Source organism: Lissotriton helveticus, chromosome 3_2 (assembly GCF_964261635.1).
Source record: "Lissotriton helveticus chromosome 3_2, aLisHel1.1, whole genome shotgun sequence".
Taxonomy (NCBI): domain Eukaryota; kingdom Metazoa; phylum Chordata; class Amphibia; order Caudata; family Salamandridae; genus Lissotriton; species Lissotriton helveticus.
In genome coordinates, this window is record NC_136062.1 from 484,693,940 (window position 1) to 484,721,052 (window position 27,113).

General features: G+C 51.1%; 1 protein-coding gene across 2 annotated transcripts in view; it reads left to right on the forward strand.

Annotated features, from left to right (window-relative positions):
- Nucleotides 1-27,113, forward strand: part of F2 (coagulation factor II, thrombin) — a 312,194-nt gene that overhangs the window by 228,106 nt on the left and 56,975 nt on the right. For both annotated transcript variants that reach the window (XM_078684422.1, XM_078684423.1), the window contains exon 10: nucleotides 8,634-8,801. In XM_078684422.1, the coding sequence (XP_078540548.1) occupies nucleotides 8,634-8,801 (168 nt within the window). The remainder of the gene's footprint in view (nucleotides 1-8,633; nucleotides 8,802-27,113) is intronic.

The window sequence follows — 27,113 nt, forward strand, 5'->3', positions numbered from 1 at the left end:
GCCCCGAGTCAGCCAAGCCTGCTACCATTGCCAGCAACCCGGGCACTATGCCAATGACCCCCGCTGTCCTTTATTACAGAAGCCTGCCGCTACAGGGCCCTCAGTGCGCCACATCACCTCAGTAGCCCTAGAAGAGGAGAGAGAAGAGGAGTTCGAGGGAGGTGACCCTGCAGCCATGATGTTAGTCTCCCTGGGTAATAGGAAGATGGTCCCAGGAGCCCCCCTACCCGACAATACCGAGAAGTACCGACAGCAGGTGACTGTCAATGGCCACCACATAGGGGCCCTCCGGGACACCGGGGCCAGTATCACCGCAGTCAAGCGCCACCTAGTCACCGAAGCCCCGATTGTTCCCCACATCTCCTGCAGGGTGATCGCAGCCTATAACTCCGTCCGCACCTGCCGGATAGCTCAAGTCCCGTTCGAATGGGGGGGCGTCTCCGGAGAGTTACGAGTAGCAGTCCGCTCAGACATGCCCGTGGACTGCCTGCTCGGCAACAACCTAGAGAGCTCCCCATGGCAGCGGGTTGTGAAAAGAACCCACTTGGAGATGGTGGGCCTGCCCGAATGGGCCTGTGTGAACACCCGGTCGATGACCGCCCGGGGGGCAACTCCCGAAGCAGCACCGGCTATCCCCGAGGACCCCGAGGTCCCTGAATCCTCTGAGACCCCTGAGCTGTTCCCCGGGGAGAGCTTCCCCCCCGACGCCGGTTCCCTCGGTCCTGGCGTCGAACCGACCCCGAGCGGGGACGACCTTCCTGAGCTGGCCCAGTGGCGCCAGGAAGGAGGACCGTCCCGAGAAGAATTCTGCCTAGAACAGACCTCCTGTCCATCCTTGGTTGGGCCGCGGCAGCAGGCCGCCGCCCACGCCGCGGGTGACCAGTCCGGCTCCCACTTTGTCTATTGGGAGAACGGCCTCTTGTACAGCGAGCAAAAGTCTGCCGAGCTAGGGTCAGCCCGAGTGCTAGTGGTACCCCTACGCTTCCGCAGCTTTCTCCAGAACCTGGCCCACGATGTGCCCCTGGCGGGACACTTGGGACAAGACAAAACGTATCACCGCCTAGTCACACACTTCTACTGGCCGGGCATGCGCTCCGATGTGGAGGTCCACTGCAAGTCCTGCCCCACGTGTCAGTCCAGCGGAAAGAGCGGGGGGAAGCGCAAGGCCCCCCTCCAACCCTTCCCCGTGGTCAGTACCCCCTTTGAACGGGTGGGAATCGACATCGTGGGCCCCCTCGACCCCCGGACCTCCTTGGGCCACCGCTTTATCCTTGTCCTGGTGGACCATGCCACCCGCTATCCCGAAGCCATTCCCCTCCGAACGGTGACAGCCCCCGTAGTGGGGCGGGCCCTCATGGGGAGCTTCTCTAGGGTAGGATTCCCCCGAGAAGTCGTCAGCGACCGAGGGACCAACTTCATCTCGAAATACATGAAGTCCCTCTGGCAACAATGTGGGGTAACGTACAAATTCACCACCCCATATCACCCCCAGGGTAACGGCCTGGTGGAGCGATTCAACCGGACCCTCAAGGGAATGATCATGGGTCTCGAAGAGTCCCTGAGGCGTAAGTGGGACGTCCTCCTTCCCTGTCTCCTCATCGCGTATCGCGAAGTCCCCCAAAAGTCCCTGGGGTTCAGCCCCTTCGAGCTCCTCTACGGGCACCCCGTCAGGGGACCCCTCAGCCTGGTCAAGGAAGGGTGGGAGACGGCGACCCTAGAGCCCCCTCCCGATGTGTTTCGATACATTCTGGCCCTTCGGAACCAGACTAGGAAGTTCCGCGAATTGGCCGAGGCCAACCCAGAGGCCAGTCAGGAAGAGATGAAACGGTGGTACGACCAGAATGCCACTCTGGTCGAATTTCAACCCGGACAGCAGGTCTGGGTGATGGCCCCCGTAGAGCCCTGTGCCCTGCAAGACAAGTGGACAGGGCCCTTCAAGGTAGTAGAGCGCAAGAATCAGGTGGCCTACCTCATCGATGTAGAGTCCCCCAGGAACCCCTTGCGGGTCCTTCACGTGAACCGCCTCAAGCCCCACTTCGCCCGGTCCGAGTTGAGCTTGCTCCTCGCCACGGACGACGGGGAAGAAGAAGAAACGGAGCCTCTCCCCGATCTCCTGTGCACCAAGGAAAAAGATGGCTCCGTAGAGGGAGTGAGCCTCTCCTCCTCCCTCTCTCCCGAGCAGCGCGAGGACTGTCGCCAGTTACTGGGACAGTTCTCGGACCTTTTCTCCCTCACCCCCGGCGTCACCAGCTGGTGCGTCCATGACGTGGACACCGGGGACAGTCCACCGGTACGGCACAGAGCCTACCGCGTCCCTGACCGAGTCCGGGCCTGCATCAAGGCCGAGGTATCAAAGATGCTAGCTCTCGGGGTGGTCGAAGCATCTGACAGCCCATGGGCTAGCCCCGTGGTCCTGGTTCTGAAGGCAGCCGACCCCGGTGCTGTTCCCGAGCTGAGGTTCTGCGTCGACTACCGAGGGCTCAACGCAGTCACCAGAACCGATGCTCATCCCATCCCCCGAGCAGACGAGCTTATTGATCGCCTAGGGGCCGCTCGCTTCCTCAGTACCTTCGACCTGACCAGCGGATACTGGCAGATCGCCCTCACCGAAGGGGCCAGAGAGAGGTCCGCCTTTTCCACCCCGGATGGTCACTACCATTTCCGAGTGATGCCCTTCGGGATGAAGAACGCCACCGCCACCTTCCAGAGGCTGGTGAACCAGGTACTGGCGGGGTTAGAAGAGTTCAGTGCTGCATATCTGGACGATATCGCAGTCTACAGTTCCCACTGGCCCGAGCACCTCCAGCACCTCTGGGCGGTGCTGACCGCCCTGAGAAGGGCTGGTCTCACCATTAAGGCGAACAAGTGCCAGATCGGACAAGGGTCCGTAATCTACCTCGGGCACCAGGTCGGAAGCGGCCTCGTAGCCCCCCTCCAGCCCAAGATCGATGCCATCGTGGCCTGGGAGGCCCCCACGACCCAGACGGAAGTGCGGGCGTTCCTGGGACTCACGGGGTACTACCGGAGATTTATCAAGGGGTACGGCAGCATTGTGACCCCCTCACGGAGTTAACCTCCAAAAAACAGCCGAAAAAGGTCAGCTGGACCCCCGCCTGCCAAGAGGCGTTCGAAACCTTGAAAGACGCCATGTGTACGGCCCCAGTCCTCCAGGCCCCCGACTACGCCCGAGAGTTTGTAGTCCAGACGGACGCGTCCGAACATGGCATCGGAGCAGTTCTGTCCCAGGTGAACGAGAACGGCCTGGATCAGCCAGTGGCGTTCATTAGCCGGAGGCTACTCCCTCGAGAGCAAAGGTGGAGCACCATCGAGCGGGAAGCTTTCGCGGTGGTTTGGGCCCTGAAGAAGCTGAGGCCCTACCTGTTCGGTACTCACTTCCGGGTTCAAACCGACCACCGACCTCTCCGGTGGTTAATGCAGATGAGAGGGGAGAATCCCAAATTGCTGCGCTGGTCCCATCTCCCTCCAGGGGATGGACTTCACTGTTGAGCACCGGCCTGGTGTTGACCACGCCAACGCAGATGGCCTGTCCCGATTCTTCCGCCTCAGCGAAGAGAACCCCCAAGAAGATGGGTAGTTCTCCCCGCCTTCAGCTGGGGGAGACGCGTGTTGGACCCGGCCTCGTGGCGTGGTGCGCGTCTGTCCCTCCACCCCCTGCGAGCGTAGGCCTGCACCCTGAGCCCCTGCGCAGCATCCCCGTAAGAGTAGCCTGCACTCCGAAGCCTGGTCGTCTCACCCCCGATAAGCCCGAACCCCCGCAATCCACGACCGGGCCCGCGTGTCCCCATCCCGCTCCCGGCTCCGAGCGCCTAACCCTGAATGCCCCACAAGGCCCGACAGCCATTTTCCCTTCCCGAGATCCCTGTCTCCCTGGGCCCAGCGTGACCCCGGCCCCAGCGAAACCCAGACTCCAAAGGCGCACCAATCCCGGCTGGGGGGTAAAGGGCTCCCCGAGTGTGATAGCCCGGCAGTTTTGATGGCCCTTTGGCCTCCCCTGAGAGTCTGGTATCTGTCACACCCTTGGCCCTCCCCTGTGGGCCAGTTTCGATCGCACCTTTTGGCCTCCCTGAGGGCTGGCTCCAGACCTGCTGGGTGTCTGGGAATTCCCGGACCCCTTTCTCAAAGGATCAAAGAGCCAACCGCCGGACCTCGCCAACGACCAGCCCCCAGGGCCTGAGACCTCCGCCTGCGAGGGTCCGGACATCAAAGGGCTAATGGACTATATCTGGGCCCGCCTGACAACTAGCGGGCAGTTGTATCTTGGACCTGGAAGCCTGCTGATCTGATCGCAGCTGACCCTAAGAAGAACTCCTCTGAAACCATCGGAGCCCTGCTGACGCTGTCGCGGCTCAAGCTGAACTGTAACCATCGGAGCCCTGCTGACGCTGTCGCGGCTCAAGCTGAACTGTAACCATTGGAGCCCTGCTGACGCTGTCGCGGCTCAAGCTGAACTGTATCCATCGGAGCCCTGCTGACGCTGTCGCGGCTCAAGCTGAACTGTAACCATCGGAGCCCTGCTGACGCTGTCGCGGCTCAAGCTGAACTGTATCCATCGGAGCCCTGCTGACGCTGTCGCGGCTCAAGCTGAACTGTAACCATCGGAGCCCTGCTGACGCTGTCGCGGCTCAAGCTGAACTGTATCCATCGGAGCCCTGCTGACGCTGTCGCGGCTCAAGCTGAATTGTAACCATCGGAGCCCTGCTGACCTAGTCGCGGCTCGACGAGTACTCTGGTCCGGCTGGACCATCGAGATCACCATCACAACCGAGCCGACTCGACGGAGGTGAAGCAGCCAGTACGCCCATCATCGTCTGTACCCCCCGGCTCGAGGATTGAGAGCTGTGCGTAGGGTACGCCCCGTACTGCCCCAGAGACTAAAAGACTGTCCCGCTTCCCCCTTCCTGAACCCGCACGACTTTGTGATCCTTCGATCACTGTGTACATAAGAGTGCTCCTCCTTTTATTCCTTATATAAAGAACTTGTTACTAAGAACCCAACGGTGTGGTGTCTGTTCGTAGTGTGGTGTGAGCTCAGTGTGTACGATCCTAGACTCGAAGTCCTCCCCGGTGAGGACCTCACGATAAGACTCGGCAAGATCTGTGGGAGAGGTGGGTCTTGGGGGTGACCGGGTGAGCATAACTAGGCCCTCTGAGATCGCCCCTTCTAACATTGAGTCTCTCCCCTGGTTCACACCTCCCTCCTCTCCTGAGTGTGTCCCCTGGTTCAAGCCTCCCTTCTCCCAAGTCTGGAGTTTCTCCCCTGGTTCACGCCTCCCTTCTCCTCTGTCCTCTGTCTCTCACCTGGTTCATGCCTCCCTCCTCTCCTGCCCTGAGTATCTTCCCTGGTTCAGGCCATCTTTCTCTCTTCCCTCGTTCACGCCTCACTGATTTCCTGTGCTGAGTATCTCCCCTGGTTCACCGCTCACTTCTCTCCTGTCCTCAGGCTCTTCCCTGGTTCACGCCTCCCTTCTGTCTTGTCCTGAGTCTCTCCCCTGTGTCAAGCCTCCCTTCTCTTCTGTCCTGAGTCTCTCCCCTGGTTCACGCCTCCCTTCTCTCCTGTCCGGAGTCTCTCTCCTGGTTCATGCCTCCCTTCTCTCCGGAGTCTCTCCCCTGGTTCATGCCTCCCTTCTCTCCTGAGTCTCTCCCCTGGTTCACGCCTCCTTTCTCTCCTGTCCTGAGTCTCTCCCCTGGTTCACGCCTCCCTTCTTCCCTGTCCTCGGTCTCTCCCCTGGTTCACGCCTCCCTTCTCTCCTGCCCTGAGTCTCTCCCCTGGTTCACGCCTCCCTTCTGTCTTGTCCCGAGTCTCTCCCCTAGGTCAAGCCTCCCTTCTCTCCTGTCCTCACGCTTTCCCCTGGTTCATGCCTCCCTTCTCTCCTGTCCTCAGGCTCTCCCCTGGTTCATGCCTCCCTTCTCCGCTGTCCTGAGTCTCCCCCCTGGTTCACGCCTCCCTTCTCCCCTGTCCTGAGTCTCTGCTGTGGTTCACACCTCCCTTCTTCCCTGTCCTCGGTCTCTCCCCTGGTTCATGCCTCCCTTCTCTCCTGTCCTGAGTCTCTCCCCTGGTTCACGCCTCCCTTCTCTCCTGTCTTGAGTCCCTCCCCTAGGTCAAGCCTCCCTTCTCTCCTGTCCTAACGCTCTCCTCTGGTTCATGCCTTCCTTCTCTCCTGTCCTGAGTCTCTCCCCTGGTTCACGCCTCCCTTCTCTCCTGAGTCTGTCCCCTGGTTCACGCCTCCCTTCTCTCCTGTCCCGAGTCTCTCCCCTGGTTCACGCCTCCCTTCTCTCCTGTCCTCAGTCTCTCTCCTGGTTCACGCCTCCCTTCTCTCCTGAGTCTCTCCCCTGGTTCACGCCTCCCTTCTCTCCTGTCCCGAGTCTCTTCCCTGGTTCACGCCTCCCTTCTCTCCTGTCCCGAGTCTCTGCCCTGGTTCACGCCTCCCTTCTCTCCTGTCCTGAGTCTCTCCCCTGGTTCATGCCTCCCTTCTCTCCTGAGTCTCTCCACTGGGTCATGCCTCCCTTCTCTCTTGTCCTCAGCCTTTCCCCTGGTTCATGCCTCCCTTCTCCCAAGTCTTGAGTCTCTTCCCTGGTTCATGCCTCACTTCTCTCCTGAGTCTCTCCCCTGGTTTACGCCTCCCTTCTCTCCTGTCCTGAGTCTGTCCCCTGGTTCACGCCTCCCTTCTCTCCTGTCCTGAGTCTGTCCCCTGGTTCACGCCTCCCTTCTCTCCTGTCCTGAGTCTGTCCCCTGGTTCACGCCTCCCTTCTCTCCTGTCCTGAGTCTCTCCCCTGGTTCACGCCTCCCTTCTCTCCTGTCCTGAGTCTGTCCCCTGGTTCACGCCTCCCTTCTCTCCTGTCCTGAGTCTGTCCCCTGGTTCATGCCTCCCTTCTTTCCTGTCCTGAGTCTCTTCCCTGGTTCACGCCTCCCTTCTCTCCTGTCCTGAGTCTCTTCCCTGGTTCACGCCTCCCTTCCTTCAAGTCGTGAGTCCCTCCCCTGGTTCACGCTTCCCTTCTCTCCTGTCCTGAGTCCCTCCCCTGGTTCACGCTTCCCTTCTCTCCTGTCGTGAGTCCCTCCCCTGGTTCAAGCCTCCCTTCTCCCAAGTCTGGAGTCTCTCCCCTGGTTCACGCCTCCCTTCTCCCCTGTCCTGAGTCTCTGCTGTGGTTCACACCTCCCTTCTCTCCTGTCCTGAGTCTCTCCCCTGGTTCACGCCTCCCTTCTCTCCTGTCCTGAGTCTCTCCCCTGGTTTACGCCTCCCTTCTCTCTCATGTCCTGAGTCTCTTCCCTGGTTCATGCCTCCCTACTTTCCTGTCCTCAGTCTCTCCCCTGGTTCACGCCTCCCTTCTCTCCCCTGGTTCATGCCTCCCTTCTCTCCTGTCCTCAGTCTCTCCCCTGGTTCACGCCTCCCTTCTCTCCCCTGGTTCATGCCTCCCTTCTCTCCTGTCCTGAGTCTCTCCCGTGGTTCACGCCTCCCTTCTCTCCTGTCCTGAGTCTGTCCCCTGGTTCATGCCTCCCTTCTTTCCTGTCCTCAGTCTGTCCCCTGGTTCACGCCTCCCTTCTCTCCTGTCCTGAGTCTCTCCCCTGGTTCACGCCTCCCTTCTCTCCTGTCCTGAGTCTCTCCCCTGGTTCACGCCTCCCTTCTCTCCCCTGGTTCACGCCTCCCTTCTCTCCTGTCCTGAGTCTCTCCCGTGGTTCACGCCTCCCTTCTCTCCTGTCCTGAGTCTCTCCCCTGGTTCACGCCTCCCTTCTCTCCTGTCCTGAGTCTCTTCCCTGGTTCACGCCTCCCTTCTCTCCTGTCCTGAGTCTCTCCCGTGGTTCACGCCTCCCTTCTCTCCTGTCCTGAGTCTCTCCCCTGGTTCACGCCTCCCTTCTCTCCTGTCCTGAGTCTCTTCCCTGGTTCACGCCTCCCTTCTCTCCTGTCCTGAGTCTCTTCCCTGGTTCACGCCTCCCTTCTCTCCTGTCCTGAGTCTGTCCCCTGGTTCATGCCTCCCTTCTCTCCTGTCCTGAGTCTCTCCCCTGGTTCACGCCTCCCTTCTCTCCTGTCCTGTATCTCTTCCCTGGTTTACGCTTCCTTTCTCCCAAGTCTTTAGTCTCTCCCCTGGTTCATGCCTCCCTTCTCTCCTGCCTGAGTCTCTCCCCTGGTTCACGCCTCCCTTCTCTCCTGCCTGAGTCTCTCCCCTGGTTCAAGCCTCCCTTCTCTCCTGTCCTGGGTCTCTCCCTGGTTCACGCCTCCCTTCTCTCCTGTCCTGAGTCGCTTCCCTGGTTCACGCCTCCCTTCCCCCTTGTCTCTTCCCTGGTTGACGCCTCCCTTCTTCCCAAGTCTTTAGTCTCTGCCCTGGTTCACGCCTCCCTTCTCTCCTGAGTCTCTGACCTGGTTCACGCCTCCCTTCCCCCTTGTCTCTCTCCTGGTTCACGCCTCCCTTCTCTCCTGTCCTGTCTCTCTCCTGGTTCACGCCTCCCTTCTGTCCTGAGTCTCTGACCTGGTTCACGCCTCCCTTCCCCCTTGTCTCTCCCCTGGTTCACGCCTCCCTTCTGTCCTGTCCTCAGGCTCTTCCCTGGTTGACGCCTCCCTTCTTCCCAAGTCTTGAGCCTCTCTCCTGGTTCACGCCTCCCTTCCCTCTTGTCTCTGCAGGCAGGTGATGCTGTTCAAGAAGCAGCCGCAGGAGCTCATATGTGGCGCAAGCCTCATCAGCGACCGCTGGGTTCTCACTGCAGCACACTGTATTTTCTACCCACCGTGGGACAAAAACTACACCACAGAAGACATCCTGGTGCGAATTGGAAAACACTACAGGACCAAGTAAGAGCCTAGACAGGGGCGGCTGGGGCACTGTTAAAGGAGGGGGGCTGGAATGTCTGCATTTGGTACAGAGGGAAGGAATCTGTAATGCCCCAGCATCCTGTACAACAAACACAGCTTCCGCATCTAACTAGCAGCAGAGTTTTTAGGTCACGCCTACATAGTGCCTGCCTAGTCTCTTTGATACCTTCTATTTTCTATCAGTGGGCGTCGAGGCCGCCCATTGCTTTACCACTGGTTGGCTTCATTGTCACTCTCATTTGCTTGCTTTCTATTGGTAGGCTGACATGGGCTACCTTCCTCTATGGGTGTTTGTCTCTCCCCTGGAGCATGGACGCAGTACTTGTGTTTCACTGTTGATTTATTGTAGGCGCTACTTTTTTCTTTGTGTTTAAGAAGTCTATCAGAGAGTGTCTCTTTCAGCTGGCTCCCTCATGTACTTCTTCTTCGCCATGTTTTTCCCTCCCTCGTCGGGGTTGTTTGCCCCAACTCGCCCTCCCTCCATTGTTGCCCCTGTTGCTTGCCCTGACCGGTCTCCTCCTCCTGTTATTGTTTCTTGGCCTCTACCTGTAAATCTGTTTTAATCTGTTTTTAATCACTGCATTGATTGTGATAAACTGGGGAACTTGTTGAACCGTATGAATTTGCACATGTTTTGAGTGGACAAAAACGGGGGAAATCAGTGCGTCCCTACTGTGTCTTGTGTAGAGCGACACGTAGCGACCATAGAGAGCGGTCTTGCCGTAAGCACCATGGAGCTCTAGGAGAGGCGGGAGGTCGGCGGTCAAGTTGCCGACTCCAACTCTACTTTAAATGACCACTGTGGGCTGGGAGCGCAACAGACGCGGCAGCGGGTGCGCCAAAGGCAAGCCCTCTGCACCCGTCCGCGTCCGAACGGGTCCCGGGGCCAGAACCCCTGTTTCCCGCAACCCCAGTAAACATAGTTACTCCAGAAAGCAGTTACTAGCCATTAGACCACCGACGCACCCTGCCTGTGCATTAGAACCAGGATTTGATGACATACCCATCTCCAGGATAACCTGTCAGCAATGTGGTTATGAGCCACACACAAACTTGATTAGACAGACCAGGTCAGATAACTCTAAAGAGGAAATCCGGAAGCTTGGACGCCCCGTTGCTGGGGCAGCTGTGCGCTTTATAAACTATCTTAACATAACATAACATTAATTCCCGCCCAATCCCTAGACACACCTTAGATATTAGACCCTTGCTAGATGGAGAGCCCATAGATATTGTTTGTGACAGAAACATTCCTTAATCACAGCTCAGGCCCAGATATCCATCTCACCGTCCCACTGAGCTACCAGCTAATTAGGATAGACCGACCAAAAAGAATCGGAGGCGGCATAGCTATCATCTTAAAAGATGAATTAAAAGTACCGTATTGCGCTATCCCCTACCCATAAATTCTCAGGAGTACTCATCTACAGGCCCCCAAGCCCGACTAGCAGATTTTTAGAGGCTCTACCTGACGCCAAATCCAGTCTTACGATGGAAAAGACCCAATTAACAATTCTTGGCGACTTTAACTTGAACTTTGACGCACAAGGTACTCCCTACATCAAACGGTTGCAGGGTGACATGGTAGCCTTACAATTAACCCAACTAGTAACATCACCTATGCACAACAAAGTGCATCTGTTTCGTCTTCCACCAAGCAGGAAGATAAGTCCTTCCCTTTCCGGCTCGTGGACAACCAGGATCCGATTCCAGTCGGAGAAGTGCTGCATCAGTCGTGCTCCCGCTCCTTATGGTGAGATGTGCGCCATTGCGCCTCACCATTCAAATAAATTTCACATTTCACTATACTAATTCACCACTCATCCTTTATGGGTTCCGGAGTAGCGTGCTACTCACCAAAAAAGCGCTTCAACACCCCATCAGGGGTCTCCGCTATCCTTCTCAATCCAAATATCTGATTAATATCCACCACTCACATTACTTTCATATTTGATTATACTAATTCACCACTAATCCTTTATGGGTTCCGGAGTAGCGTGCTGCTCGCCGAAAAATCACTTCGACGCCTCGTCAGGGGTAATAAGCGCTACATAAATGCAATTACAACACAATACAATATACTGGACCTTATTTTCTATAACGGTCCACCGATTATAGTCTCCAAACCAATCCCACTACCCTGGTCGACCACTCTCTAATCACTTTCAGCCTACCAAAACCCTTGCAACACAAAAAAGCCACAGTCCAAACTGTCACTGCTAGAAGCTGGACCGAATTGGATCCTAAAATGTGGCAGTCAGTTTTGAAGGATGATATTTCTATTTTTTCTGGTAAATTAGAAGAAAAATACCAGCAATGGGGAAACTAGATCAGCCAAACCTGACATTTGTGCTCCTAAGAGAACTCTAAACAGTAAACTATACGCCAAAACTACCCCAGGGTATAATGAAGAGCTCTCCGCACTGGAAAAACAATGCAAGAAATTAGAGATACTCTGGAGGAAAAGTATGACCCACCACTAAAGTCTGATTAGAAGCTGCTAATCAGAACTTATCATAATGAAATGAAGAGAGCCCAAGCTAAATACTATGAAGAAAAAATCTCGCAGTCAGCAAATTCCCCTAACAAGCTTTTTGAAATAGTCAAAACTTTGACCAACCTTCCTGAAAATGTCAACGCCCCCCTACATCAGTCAAGAGATGCAACGATTTAGCGCCCTTTTTTTCTGATAAGGTGACAGAAATATATGATCACTTCCCGAAAAATAGGGAACCTGTCGCTGTTAAAATAAGTAAGATAACTTCATCTTCACCATTAGCTCAATTTCCTAGATTGGAGGAACAAAATATCCGACACTTAATTACAACTACCAAATCTGGCTCTCCACTTGACCCGGCATCCCGCGTATCCTAGCGGAGGCAATGGAGAACCTTTTACCATCGGTAACTGAACTACTCGACCTACTCTAGACTTGGCTCTAGTTCCCACATCGTGGAAGCACGCAATCTTTAAGCCACTACAAAAAAAGCCAATCTCGACCCCACCATATATATATATAATATTCTGCACCCAATCTCCCTCCTACCGTATCTTGGTAAACTTTTGTTTGGAGAAGCATGTTAACTATTCACTGACCAATTTCTTAGAGACCAATGATATCCTTCACCCCACCCAAAGGGGCTTTCGAGACGCTCATAGTACTGAGTAAGCACTACTGACCGTCACAGAGGAGCTGAAGGCGATTCTAGATGAGGGTGGATAAGCCGCCATTTTACCGCTGGACCTCAGCGCTGCATTTGACACCGTAGATCACATTATCCTAAAAAGAGATTAGGGAAAGTTTGAATTCAAGGCAAAGCCTGGGGTTGGCGTGCCTCCTTCCTGGAGAACAGAGCCTTCCAGGTGACGGAAAGGGACTGTGTCTCAGATCACCTCCCAATCACTTGTGGTGTTCCGCAGGGCTCATCCCTTAGACCAACTTTATTTTATATCTACATACTACAGCTTGCCGAGGTAGTACAGGAATTTGGCATATCAGTGGTGTCATATTCGGACGACACCCAGCTGGTAGTGTCCTTTACAAACGGCTCCAACCCAAGCAATTATCAGCTCTCCCTCTGTCCAGAGAAAGAGGTACACAAGATGTCTAACAGCTGTTTGAAGCAGAACGGTGGGAAAACAGATCTTATGCTGTTGGCAAACCTGGCCATCCGTGCACCCCCGATACAGTGGCCCAAGTGTATGGGAGATCCACCTATCCCCAAACCAGCTATAGAAAATCTGGGAGTCTGGCTGGAGGATACATTTACACTGGACTGTCAATCAAGAAAGCCATCAGGAATTTGCTTCTCGCTTCTTAAAATGTTAAGGAAAATTATTGAAGTGATTCCTGAGCACCTGAAGAAAACTGTGATTCAATCCCTCCTAATCTCACGACCGGACTACGGCAACTCGCTGCATCTGGGATCACCCAAGTATGTAATGAGGAGGCTCCATGTGGTACAGACTGCGGCAGCTAGACTCCGGCTGAAGATCCCAACCACGTCTCTGCCCAAGAACCTCTTAACTCTGACATCGACAGGCAACCAAAGCAGCTGTTGAAGTTTAAAAGCCTCTGCATCGTGCACCGAGCCATCAATAATAAAGGGCCTGTAAAGCTGAGGAAACTGATATCTAGGTAAACCCCAACTAGACACCTCAGACCCTCCCAACAACAGCTCCCCATGACAACCAGAGTGAAAAGGGTTAGATGGGGAGGCAGATCTTTTGCCCATCTGGTACCAAAGTTGTGGAATGCCCTCCCACTTGAAATCCAAGCCGTATCTAAAGAAACCTCCAACAGGAAAAAATGTAAGACCTGGATGTTTCCCCGCTAAATGCATGTATGCTCGGCCCTTCACTAGCAGCACCTCTTTTTAGCACTGGGAAGCCCTAGGGTAACCATGCGTTCTATAAATCCCATACATTTACATTTACCTACCCACCCTCCTCTGTTATTGTTGCTTGCCCACAGCCTCTCCTACCCTCCATTGTCCGTCATCTAGCTCCTCCACACCCCATTGTCTGTGCTGAGGCCTTGTTGCTCCCTTCCCACCCCCATTATCCGTTGTGCCTCCTGGCTCGCTCTCATACCCCCGTTGTCTGTGTTGCCTCCTGGCTCGCTCTCATACCCCCGTTGTCTGTGTTGCCTCCTGGCTCGCTCTCATACCCCCGTTGTCTGTGTTGCCTCCTGGCTCGCTCTCATACCCCCCGTTGTCTGTGTTGCCTCCTGGCTCGCTCTCATACCCCCGTTGTCTGTGTTGCCTCCTGGCTCGCTCTCATACCCCCCGTTGTCTGTGTTGCCTCCTGGCTCACTCTCATACCCCCGTAGTCTGTGTTGCCCCCTGACTCGCCATCCCCCCTCCATGTTGCTGCTTACCTCCCCTCTCCGGTGTTGCCTCCTGCCTCTCACCCAGCAATAAACAAAAGAAGGCTACTTTTCCCACACCTTGTGTTGTCCTGGTTACATCCTTACATGCCTCTCCTCCCTCTGTGTTGTCTCCTGTCCTGCCAGCGATAAAAAAAGCATTTTAACACAACCAGCGACGCCATGTCATAGCGCTTTTTGTAATTCTACTATCAGCCATGGTGTTGTACTTTGCTAAAAGCCAATGACAAAGCTACTAGGTTTCTTGTAGTCGAGACATATTGGCATTGCCAATGCATGTTGGTTTTCAAGACTCCTGTGGGATCCAACATGTGTTCCTATCAGCCGAGTACAGAGAATCCGTAGGATTTTGTCCTTTCTGCTGCTTTTTACAGGATTCCAGGGTCTAGCGCTTTGAAACCCCGTTACTGGGGCAGCCATGCACTCTAGAAATCATATCAACATTTCTATCCGAATAACGAGATGCCTGCCACACTGATGCCCCTGATGGAGGTACCTTTCCAAGAGGCCACCAGGTGCCCTTTACTAATTGTATGTCAGGATATCTCAAAGTGAGAAAACACACATGCACGGAGCTCTGACTGATCCACTGGTACGTGCTCAAAATGAGAGGATAACATGTGTAACCACGTTGTTGATCTCTAACAACATTAAACAAGCATTTGTAATGCAATAGGTCTTGCATTACTGATAGTTTGAGGTATTGGCATTGCTAATAATAATGCAACCCCAATAGTTCAAACTTTCAGTAATGCGAGACCAAGTGCATTGCAAATCCTTGCGTAGTGAGCCAGGAACCAGCATTGTGTGTCTCAGTGCAGTACCGCAATCTGCTCCTAGAGGTCCCTAGTGAGCAAGGCACCAGCACTGCATGTCTAGGTGCAGTACCGCAAGCTGCTCCTAGAGGTCCCTAGTGAGCAAGGCACCAGCACTGCATGTCTCGGTGCAGTACCGCAAGCTGCTCCTAGAGGTCCCTAGTGAGCAAGGCACCAGCACTGCATGTCTAGGTGCAGTACCGCAAGCTGCTCCTAGAGGTCCCTAGTGAGCAAGGCACCAGCACTGCATGTCTAGGTGCAGTACCGCAAGCTGCTCCTAGAGGTCCCTAGTGAGCAAGGCAACAGCACTGCATGTCTAGGTGCAGTACCGCAATCTGCTCCTAGAGGTCCCTAGTGAGCAAGGCACCAGCACTGCATGTCTCGCTGCAGTACCGCAATCTGCTCCTAGAGGTCCCTAGTGAGCAAGGGACCAGCACTGCATGTCTCGGTGCAGTACTGCAAGCTGCCACTAGAGGTCCCTAGCGAGCAAGGCACCAGCACTGCATGTCTCAGTGCAGTACTGGAAGCTGCTCATAGAGGTCCCTAGTGAGCAAGGCACCAGCACTGCATGTCTAGGTGCAGTACCGCAAGCTGCTCCTAGAGGCCGCTAGTGAGCAAGCACTAGCACTGCTTGTCTAGGTGCAGTACCGCAAGCTGCTCCTAGAGGCCGCTAGTGAGCAAGCACTAGCACTGCATGTCTAGGTGCAGTACCGCAAGCTGCTCCTAGAGGTCCCTAGTGAGCAAGGCACCAGCACTGCATGTCTCGGTGCAGTACCGCAATCTGCTCCTAGAGGTCCCTAGTGAGCAAGGCACCAGCACTGCTTGTCTAGGTGCAGTACCGCAATCTGCTCCTAGAGGTCCCTAGTGAGCAAGGCACCAGCACTGCATGTCTAGGTGCAGTACCGCAAGCTGCTCCTAGAGGTCCCTAGTGAACAAGGCACCAGCACTGCATGTCTAGGTGCAGTACCGCAATCTGCTCCTAGAGGTCCCTAGTGAGCAAGGCACCAGCACTGCATGTCTAGGTGCAGTACCGCAATCTGCTCCTAGAGGTCCCTAGTGAGCAAGGCACCAGCACTGCATGTCTCGCTGCAGTACCGCAATCTGCTCCTAGAGGTCCCTAGTGAGCAAGGCACCAGCACTGCATGTCTCGGTGCAGTACCGCAATCTGCTCCTAGAGGTCCCTAGTGAGCAAGGCACCAGCACTGCATGTCTTGGTGCAGTACCGCAAGCTGCTCCTAGAGGTCCCTAGTGAGCAAGGCACCAGCACTGCATGTCTCGCTGCAGTACCGCAATCTGCTCCTAGAGGTCCCCAGTGAGCAAGGCACCAGCACTGCATGTATAGGTGCAGTACCACAAGCTGCTCCTAGAGGTCCCTAGTGAGCAAGGCACCAGCACTGCATGTCTCAGTGCAGTACCACAAGCTGCTCCTAGAGGTCCCTAGTGAGCAAGGCACCAGCACTGCATGTCTAGGTGCAGTACCGCAAGCTGCTTCTAGAGGTCCCTAGTGAGCAAGGCACCAGCACTGCATGTATAGGTGCAGTACCACAATCTGCTCCTAGAGGTCCCTAGTGAGCAAGGCACCAGCACTGCATGTCTCGGTGCAGTACCGCAATCTGCTCCTAGAGGTCCCTAGTGAGCAAGGCACCAGCACTGCATGTCTAGGTGCAGTACCGCAATCTGCTCCTAGAGGTCCCTAGTGAGCAAGGCACCAGCACTGCATGTCTCGCTGCAGTACCGCAATCTGCTCCTAGAGGTCCCTAGTGAGCAAGGCACCAGCACTGCATGTCTAGGTGCAGTACCGCAATCTGCTCCTAGAGGCCCCTAGTGATCAAGGCACCAGCACTGCATGTCTCGCTGCAGTACCGCAATCTGCTCCTAGAGGTCCCTAGTGAGCAAGGCACCAGCACTGCATGTCTCGGTGCAGTACCGCAATCTGCTCCTAGAGGTCCCTAGCGAGCAAGGCACCAGCACTGCATGTCTCAGTGCAGTACTGGAAGCTGCTCATAGAGGTCCCTAGTGAGCAAGGCACCAGCACTGCATGTCTCGGTGCAGTACCACAAGCTGCTCCTAGAGGTCCCTAGTGAGCAAGGCACCAGCACTGCATGTCTAGGTGCAGTACCGCAAGCTGCTCCTAGAGGTCCCTAGTGAGCAAGGCACCAGCACTGCATGTCTCGGTGCAGTACCGCAATCTGCTCCTAGAGGTCCCTAGCGAGCAAGGCACCAGCACTGCATGTCTCAGTGCAGTACTGGAAGCTGCTCCTAGAGGTCCCTAGTGAGCAAGGCACCAGCACTGCATGTCTAGGTGCAGTACCGCAATCTGCTCCTAGAGGTCCCTAGTGAGCAAGGCACCAGCACTGCATGTCTCGCTGCAGTACCGCAATCTGCTCCTAGAGGTCCCTAGTGAGCAAGGCACCAGCACTGCATGTCTCGCTGCAGTACCGCAATCTGCTCCTAGAGGTCCCTAGTGAGCAAGGCACCAGCACTGCATGTCTCGGTGCAGTACCGCAATCTGCTCCTAGAGGTCCCTAGCGAGCAAGGCACCAGCACTGCATGTCTCAGTGCAGTACTGGAAGCTGCTCCTAGAGGTCCCTAGTGAGCAAGGCACCAGCACTGCATGTCTCGGTGCAGTACCACAAGCTGCTCCTAGAGGTCCCTAGTGAGCAAGGCACCAGCACTGCATGTCTAGGTGCAGTACCGCAAGCTGCTCCTAGAGGTCCCTAGTGAGCAAGGCACCAGCCCTGCATGTCTTGATGCAGTACCGTAAGCTGCTCCTAGAGGTCCCTAGTGAGCAAGGCACCAGCACTGCATGTCTAGGTGCAGTACCGCAAGCTGCTCCTAGAGGTCCCCAGTGAGCAAGGCACCAGCACTGCATGTCTCGGTGCAGTACCACAAGCTGCTCCTAGAGGTCTCTAGTGAGTAAGGCACCAGCACTGCATGTCTAGGTGCAGTACCGCAAGATGCTCCTAGAGGTCCCTAGTGTGCAAGGCACCAGCACTGCATGTCTAGGTGCAGTACCGCAAGCTGCTCCTAGAGGTCCCCAGTGAGCAAGGCACCAGCACTGCATGTCTCGGTGCAGTACCGCAAGCTGCTCCTAGAGGTCCCTAGTGAGCAAGGCACCAGCACTGCATGTCTAGGTGCAGTACCGCAAGCTGCTCCTAGAGGTCCCTAGTGAGCAAGGCACCAGCACTGCATGTCTCGGTGCAGTACCGCAAGCTGCTCCTAGAGGTCCCTAGTGAGCAAGGCACCAGCACTGCATGCCTCGGTGCAGTACCGCAAGCTGCCACTAGAGGTCCCTAGTGAGCAAGGCACCAGCACTGCATGTCTAGGTGCAGTACCGCAAGCTGCTCCTAGAGGTCCCTAGTGAGCAAGGCACCAGCACTGCATGTCTAGGTGCAGTACCGCAAGCTGCCACTAGAGGTCCCTAGTGAGCAAGGCACCAGCACTGCATGTCTCGGTGCAGTACCACAAGCTGCTACTAGAGGTCCCTAGTGAGCAAGGCACCAGCCCTGCGGACCTCTTTTGGTCAGATGGTACTGCACCCTGCGGAAGATATGATAAATTCACCCTATCCATAATGCATTGCAAACAGTACACTGAGTACATTCAAATAGCTATGTCCATATATACAATTAGTAGCTTTGAAATGTGACAAAAGAATTATTACGTTAATTTCAGATTAGGCCGTACTCTGTGTGGAGCCGATAAAGGGAAATTTATAGACGGTCTCATGTAAATGTGAGATGTTCTAGTGAATGAAGTAACCACTGCCAGCCTAGCCTAGGACCAAGTGTGAGTCTTGCCTGAAGCTTTTAAAGAAAATAGTGCCTTGAGGCTGTAATTAAAACCTAGGGCGTAACAACACATGTAACAGTGGGTGCCCTCATGAGCGGTTACAAGAAGAGACAAGGCGGTACTAAGGAGGGACTATCAATCAATCAATCAATCACAGCATTTATATAGCGCACTACTCACCCAAAAGGGTCTCAAGGCGCTAGGGAGGGGGGTCCGCTACTGCTCGAACAGCCAGGTCTTGATTTGCTTCCTGAAGGCGAGGTGGTCCTGGGTCAGGCGGAGGTGGGTCGGGAGGGAGTTCCATGTCTTGGCGGCGAGGTAGGAGAAGGACCGACCTCCTGTGGTGGCTCTTCGGATGCGGGGGACGGCGGCGAGGGCGTGGCCGGTCGATCGAAGCTGGCGTTTGGAAGCGTAGAAGTTGAGGCGGCTGTTGAGGTATCCCGGGCCTTGGTTGTGTAGGGCTTTGTGTGCGTGGGTGAGGAGTCGGAAGGTGATTCTCTTGTTGACCGGGAGCCAGTGCAGGTCTCTCAGGTGTCCGGAGATGTGGCTGCGACGGGGATGTCCAGGATGAGACGTGCCGAGGACTATTAAGCCTATTGACCAATGAAAAGCCACCATTAACAAAGGACAGGGACAGGAGCTAGTTAAAAAGATGGGAGGAAAGTGGGCAGAGCCTTTATGCCTGAATACACCATGTCTCGAAGAGACAGCGCAAACGCTGCCTAGGCAAGACCTAAAAAGGTCATCAATAGACACTGGAAGATCTTGAATACCATAAAAATGCGACTGTAAAATCCCTTTATTCTCCTTCAATTGAGGATGCAGTCTAAGGGCCCGAATATTATTCCAAAGAATATCATTCAAAGAGATGGTGCCTTCCGCCAGTTACAGGGCATCTTCCAGGTGGACGCTGAGCAGTGTCCCCTGACTATCACCACCTAAGAATGCAACTTGAGCTTCAGTAGACCACGGAAGCTAAGAGACTTTAATAACATGAGCTATGTGATCATTTGCCATGTAGATTAAAATACATTGGTTTGACAGGAAGATTAGGGCCAGCACTAGGGAACACCGCAGTAAAGAACCACTGTCCCCGAGCCTTAACACGGAAGACCAAGCATTTTTTAGAATCACGCAGGGCAGTGTTGGAAAGGGTCTCCCCCACCAGGGTTTCCAACTTCAGATGACTAGAGCGCAGCAAAGATGGATATTTTGTTTACAGACTCACTGGTTGGGACTAAATGAGGAAATACCTCGGACCCTCTTTAAGCAATAAGTCATTTTGTCACCCTTCTTTGTCACAACGTTATATGCACAACAAACTTATGAGACATCATCTGGAAGTGTCTTTTGCCTCCCCTCTCTTCGTAGTCCTTCTCAGGAGCATTGGAATCTTTGCCACGCTGTCCGCGCAGTTCTCTGAATATTTTTATCGAGACATATTAGACATGTTATGCTAATTCTATACAATTTTAACTTGGCTGGAAATACCCTTCATCTTTATTTTACGACGGCCTTTGTTTATCATAGTAATTATTAACAACTGAGCTACTTGCTGCCCTGCCAACTCTGTACTTATAAAGCTAATGTTTCTTTCCTGATGTGGATCGCGTACATTTCCCACCGTCCATGGACCACGGCGTCATGGTATGTGGATGTAATGACGTAACATGCCTGGTCTGCGTACTGCATCAGACGTGGCCTGTGCTCCCTCTTTAACTCTGTTTTCCCATTTTCGGGAACGGGAGCAGATGGGGTTTAGGTCGGATGGCCAAACTTACTGGCTATGCCTTTTTATGATGATGTTATCTACTGCCTCAAACAGAACCCTGTTTCTGCTGTATATGCAAAGCACCCAATACTTTTGAGATGAAAGCGATGATTTTCAAGCCCTTTTAATATTTATATGATTCAATGCCTCAGCCTGCCACGAGGTAGCCTGCAATTGGCTACTCATAAATAACTGGACCACAGTGTAGCGATGTCCTGGTACATTTAGTTCACGTGTTGAAACATTAATACTTGACATTCCCATTACAAGTAGCCACAGGTGAGGTGCCAGTAACAACATGATTGAGATCCAAAACTTGTTTGCATAGAAAAGTTAAACAATTAAAACAAAGTGGGTAAACAAGTTGTGGGTGACCGGCGTGTCTGAAACATGAAAAAGTATAATGTGACAATATCAGCAACATGCTTGCAAGATGCAAAGACCAAGAGAATAGGAACTGAAGAAAAAATAGCAACATATTCTGAGGAAATTCTCTATGGATTAGACAGTATCTTGCAGATCCCTGTTGAAACACCCACCATCACTGTTAGAGTGCATTACAGTCATCCCAGAGTGGGGAAGGTGGGCTGGTTACTCCAGACATACCCTGGAGAAGCCGTATACAATTGTGGTAAATAGGAAAACCCTGTCAGGGGGCTTCATCAAGCCCCAAACAACCGCACTGCTAAATGTGCGAGTTTCCGCAATTATTTATTTGTTTTTCACCAAAATCGAACTTCATCCATATAATCCATGATTTACCAAAACTATTTACTTCTTCTCAAAAATCTTGTTGTGCGAGTCCACATGCTGTGTTTGTATGCTATTTCCGATTTTTTACTGTTCACTCCACGTCTATCCGGACTTTAGGAATGAACAGAGCTGAGGCAATGATTCATAACAGGCAGCATTTTTATTCTTTAAAAGAAACCCAATGCATTTCGGGCTGACGCCCTTCTTCGGGGGTCACTGTGAATACATAATAAAATAACCACAATCACTAGTTATACTCGTCACTACAGTTATAACATTTCCAAATGTAAATCCAACAATATGTGTGTTTATACGGTGTTAAAACATTGTTTATCATTTTCGACTCCCTCAGCACGACAATTATTTATAACGAAATTAATAGACAGTCTACTTCATGCTTTAATTTCTCTTCATTTACATACCCAATCTTTTTAGAGATATTGAACCAAACCCCTCAATGTGTTCCATACCCATTGATTTCTAATACAACCTTCCTAAAACCCTCAATACGGACACAGTTCAGCTTGTAACACCATTCCACCCGTATGCTCATTAGATTACTGACGCTCTTGCCCCTCCTGGTAGAAATTCCCTCGTATTTACTTTCCCGCCCGCGTTCAAAACGCCGCTTTCATTAGCGGTTTCCCCTCGCTTCATTCCTCTCTCTATTAATTCCCCACCACCTAAAGTGATTCATTTAATGAACCATACCCTTTCAAAAACTGTCTACCATAGCTCGTACCTGCCTGGTGTTAATAAAAGCGTCCGTCCTTCCTCCGTTCTCCATCCCTTCCATCTCCTTCCCATAATCCTTCTCCTATTTAACCCCTGATTATATTTGCCCAATAAGGCCTTTCCGGTTCTACTCTCCCGCCCTCTTGCACTCTAAACACCACGTGTAGACTCCCTCCGTGCGCAACTACATTTCCCATAATGCAGCGAGATTAAGATAAACGAGCCCTTATGGCTCACAATACTATAAACACATATAAAAACAATGGAAAGTCGCACTGTATAAATACTTAATGAGTGAGAATATATTCCAAGTCAGTTTCATAGTCATTTCAAAGTGAACTCCTTATGCGTCTCGAGTACTGTCGTTTATGAACCCCGTTGTTACTCCTGGCATGCAGACTCGTTTTTATTGCTACTTTTTCCATCAAATTTCTCCTCGTTATCCTGGGTGCATTCCTGGTGTAGGGCATCTGTATCAAACTGCACTGTAAGGGGGACAGGATGCACTCCACGTGTTCCTCATTTCTCAAGTTCATCTGCTTACATCTAAAGAGTGCGTGCCGATTGCTTTAAAGTGCCATGCCCTGTCGGCACTGAAATTATAGACATCACTGTCAGGGGGCTTCATCAAGCCCCAAACAACCGCACTGCTAAATGTGCGAGTTTCCGCAATTATTTATTTGTTTTTCACCAAAATCGAACTTCATCCATATAATCCATGATTTACCAAAACTATTTACTTCTTCTCAAAAATCTTGTTGTGCGAGTCCACATGCTGTGTTTGTATGCTATTTCCGATTTTTTACTGTTCACTCCACGTCTATCCGGACTTTAGGAATGAACAGAGCTGAGGCAATGATTCATAACAGGCAGCATTTTTATTCTTTAAAAGAAACCCAATGCATTTCGGGCTGACGCCCTTCTTCGGGGGTCACTGTGAATACATAATAAAATAACCACAATCACTAGTTATACTCGTCACTACAGTTATAACATTTCCAAATGTAAATCCAACAATATGTGTGTTTATACGGTGTTAAAACATTGTTTATCATTTTCGACTCCCTCAGCACGACAATTATTTATAACGAAATTAATAGACAGTCTACTTCATGCTTTAATTTCTCTTCATTTACATACCCAATCTTTTTAGAGATATTGAACCAAACCCCTCAATGTGTTCCATACCCATTGATTTCTAATACAACCTTCCTAAAACCCTCAATACGGACACAGTTCAGCTTGTAACACCATTCCACCCGTATGCTCATTAGATTACTGACGCTCTTGCCCCTCCTGGTAGAAATTCCCTCGTATTTACTTTCCCGCCCGCGTTCAAAACGCCGCTTTCATTAGCGGTTTCCCCTCGCTTCATTCCTCTCTCTATTAATTCCCCACCACCTAAAGTGATTCATTTAATGAACCATACCCTTTCAAAAACTGTCTACCATAGCTCGTACCTGCCTGGTGTTAATAAAAGCGTCCGTCCTTCCTCCGTTCTCCATCCCTTCCATCTCCTTCCCATAATCCTTCTCCTATTTAACCCCTGATTATATTTGCCCAATAAGGCCTTTCCGGTTCTACTCTCCCGCCCTCTTGCACTCTAAACACCACGTGTAGACTCCCTCCGTGCGCAACTACATTTCCCATAATGCAGCGAGAGGGGGGAGTCTACACGTGGTGTTTAGAGTGCAAGAGGGCGGGAGAGTAGAACCGGAAAGGCCTTATTGGGCAAATATAATCAGGGGTTAAATAGGAGAAGGATTATGGGAAGGAGATGGAAGGGATGGAGAACGGAGGAAGGACGGACGCTTTTATTAACACCAGGCAGGTACGAGCTATGGTAGACAGTTTTTGAAAGGGTATGGTTCATTAAATGAATCACTTTAGGTGGTGGGGAATTAATAGAGAGAGGAATGAAGCGAGGGGAAACCGCTAATGAAAGCGGCGTTTTGAACGCGGGCGGGAAAGTAAATACGAGGGAATTTCTACCAGGAGGGGCAAGAGCGTCAGTAATCTAATGAGCATACGGGTGGAATGGTGTTACAAGCTGAACTGTGTCCGTATTGAGGGTTTTAGGAAGGTTGTATTAGAAATCAATGGGTATGGAACACATTGAGGGGTTTGGTTCAATATCTCTAAAAAGATTGGGTATGTAAATGAAGAGAAATTAAAGCATGAAGTAGACTGTCTATTAATTTCGTTATAAATAATTGTCGTGCTGAGGGAGTCGAAAATGATAAACAATGTTTTAACACCGTATAAACACACATATTGTTGGATTTACATTTGGAAATGTTATAACTGTAGTGACGAGTATAACTAGTGATTGTGGTTATTTTATTATGTATTCACAGTGACCCCCGAAGAAGGGCGTCAGCCCGAAATGCATTGGGTTTCTTTTAAAGAATAAAAATGCTGCCTGTTATGAATCATTGCCTCAGCTCTGTTCATTCCTAAAGTCCGGATAGACGTGGAGTGAACAGTAAAAAATCGGAAATAGCATACAAACACAGCATGTGGACTCGCACAACAAGATTTTTGAGAAGAAGTAAATAGTTTTGGTAAATCATGGATTATATGGATGAAGTTCGATTTTGGTGAAAAACAAATAAATAATTGCGGAAACTCGCACATTTAGCAGTGCGGTTGTTTGGGGCTTGATGAAGCCCCCTGACAGTGATGTCTATAATTTCAGTGCCGACAGGGCATGGCACTTTAAAGCAATCGGCACGCACTCTTTAGATGTAAGCAGATGAACTTGAGAAATGAGGAACACGTGGAGTGCATCCTGTCCCCCTTACAGTGCAGTTTGATACAGATGCCCTACACCAGGAATGCACCCAGGATAACGAGGAGAAATTTGATGGAAAAAGTAGCAATAAAAACGAGTCTGCATGCCAGGAGTAACAACGGGGTTCATAAACGACAGTACTCGAGACGCATAAGGAGTTCACTTTGAAATGACTATGAAACTGACTTGGAATATATTCTCACTCATTAAGTATTTATACAGTGCGACTTTCCATTGTTTTTATATGTGTTTATAGTATTGTGAGCCATAAGGGCTCGTTTATCTTAATCTCGCTGCATTATGGGAAATGTAGTTGCGCACGGAGGGAGTCTACACGTGGTGTTTAGAGTGCAAGAGGGCGGGAGAGTAGAACCGGAAAGGCCTTATTGGGCAAATATAATCAGGGGTTAAATAGGAGAAGGATTATGGGAAGGAGATGGAAGGGATGGAGAACGGAGGAAGGACGGACGCTTTTATTAACACCAGGCAGGTACGAGCTATGGTAGACAGTTTTTGAAAGGGTATGGTTCATTAAATGAATCACTTTAGGTGGTGGGGAATTAATAGAGAGAGGAATGAAGCGAGGGGAAACCGCTAATGAAAGCGGCGTTTTGAACGCGGGCGGGAAAGTAAATACGAGGGAATTTCTACCAGGAGGGGCAAGAGCGTCAGTAATCTAATGAGCATACGGGTGGAATGGTGTTACAAGCTGAACTGTGTCCGTATTGAGGGTTTTAGGAAGGTTGTATTAGAAATCAATGGGTATGGAACACATTGAGGGGTTTGGTTCAATATCTCTAAAAAGATTGGGTATGTAAATGAAGAGAAATTAAAGCATGAAGTAGACTGTCTATTAATTTCGTTATAAATAATTGTCGTGCTGAGGGAGTCGAAAATGATAAACAATGTTTTAACACCGTATAAACACACATATTGTTGGATTTACATTTGGAAATGTTATAACTGTAGTGACGAGTATAACTAGTGATTGTGGTTATTTTATTATGTATTCACAGTGACCCCCGAAGAAGGGCGTCAGCCCGAAATGCATTGGGTTTCTTTTAAAGAATAAAAATGCTGCCTGTTATGAATCATTGCCTCAGCTCTGTTCATTCCTAAAGTCCGGATAGACGTGGAGTGAACAGTAAAAAATCGGAAATAGCATACAAACACAGCATGTGGACTCGCACAACAAGATTTTTGAGAAGAAGTAAATAGTTTTGGTAAATCATGGATTATATGGATGAAGTTCGATTTTGGTGAAAAACAAATAAATAATTGCGGAAACTCGCACATTTAGCAGTGCGGTTGTTTGGGGCTTGATGAAGCCCCCTGACAGTGATGTCTATAATTTCAGTGCCGACAGGGCATGGCACTTTAAAGCAATCGGCACGCACTCTTTAGATGTAAGCAGATGAACTTGAGAAATGAGGAACACGTGGAGTGCATCCTGTCCCCCTTACAGTGCAGTTTGATACAGATGCCCTACACCAGGAATGCACCCAGGATAACGAGGAGAAATTTGATGGAAAAAGTAGCAATAAAAACGAGTCTGCATGCCAGGAGTAACAACGGGGTTCATAAACGACAGTACTCGAGACGCATAAGGAGTTCACTTTGAAATGACTATGAAACTGACTTGGAATATATTCTCACTCATTAAGTATTTATACAGTGCGACTTTCCATTGTTTTTATATGTGTTTATAGTATTGTGAGCCATAAGGGCTCGTTTATCTTAATCTCGCTGCATTATGGGAAATGTAGTTGCGCACGGAGGGAGTCTACACGTGGTGTTTAGAGTGCAAGAGGGCGGGAGAGTAGAACCGGAAAGGCCTTATTGGGCAAATATAATCAGGGGTTAAATAGGAGAAGGATTATGGGAAGGAGATGGAAGGGATGGAGAACGGAGGAAGGACGGACGCTTTTATTAACACCAGGCAGGTACGAGCTATGGTAGACAGTTTTTGAAAGGGTATGGTTCATTAAATGAATCACTTTAGGTGGTGGGGAATTAATAGAGAGAGGAATGAAGCGAGGGGAAACCGCTAATGAAAGCGGCGTTTTGAACGCGGGCGGGAAAGTAAATACGAGGGAATTTCTACCAGGAGGGGCAAGAGCGTCAGTAATCTAATGAGCATACGGGTGGAATGGTGTTACAAGCTGAACTGTGTCCGTATTGAGGGTTTTAGGAAGGTTGTATTAGAAATCAATGGGTATGGAACACATTGAGGGGTTTGGTTCAATATCTCTAAAAAGATTGGGTATGTAAATGAAGAGAAATTAAAGCATGAAGTAGACTGTCTATTAATTTCGTTATAAATAATTGTCGTGCTGAGGGAGTCGAAAATGATAAACAATGTTTTAACACCGTATAAACACACATATTGTTGGATTTACATTTGGAAATGTTATAACTGTAGTGACGAGTATAACTAGTGATTGTGGTTATTTTATTATGTATTCACAGTGACCCCCGAAGAAGGGCGTCAGCCCGAAATGCATTGGGTTTCTTTTAAAGAATAAAAATGCTGCCTGTTATGAATCATTGCCTCAGCTCTGTTCATTCCTAAAGTCCGGATAGACGTGGAGTGAACAGTAAAAAATCGGAAATAGCATACAAACACAGCATGTGGACTCGCACAACAAGATTTTTGAGAAGAAGTAAATAGTTTTGGTAAATCATGGATTATATGGATGAAGTTCGATTTTGGTGAAAAACAAATAAATAATTGCGGAAACTC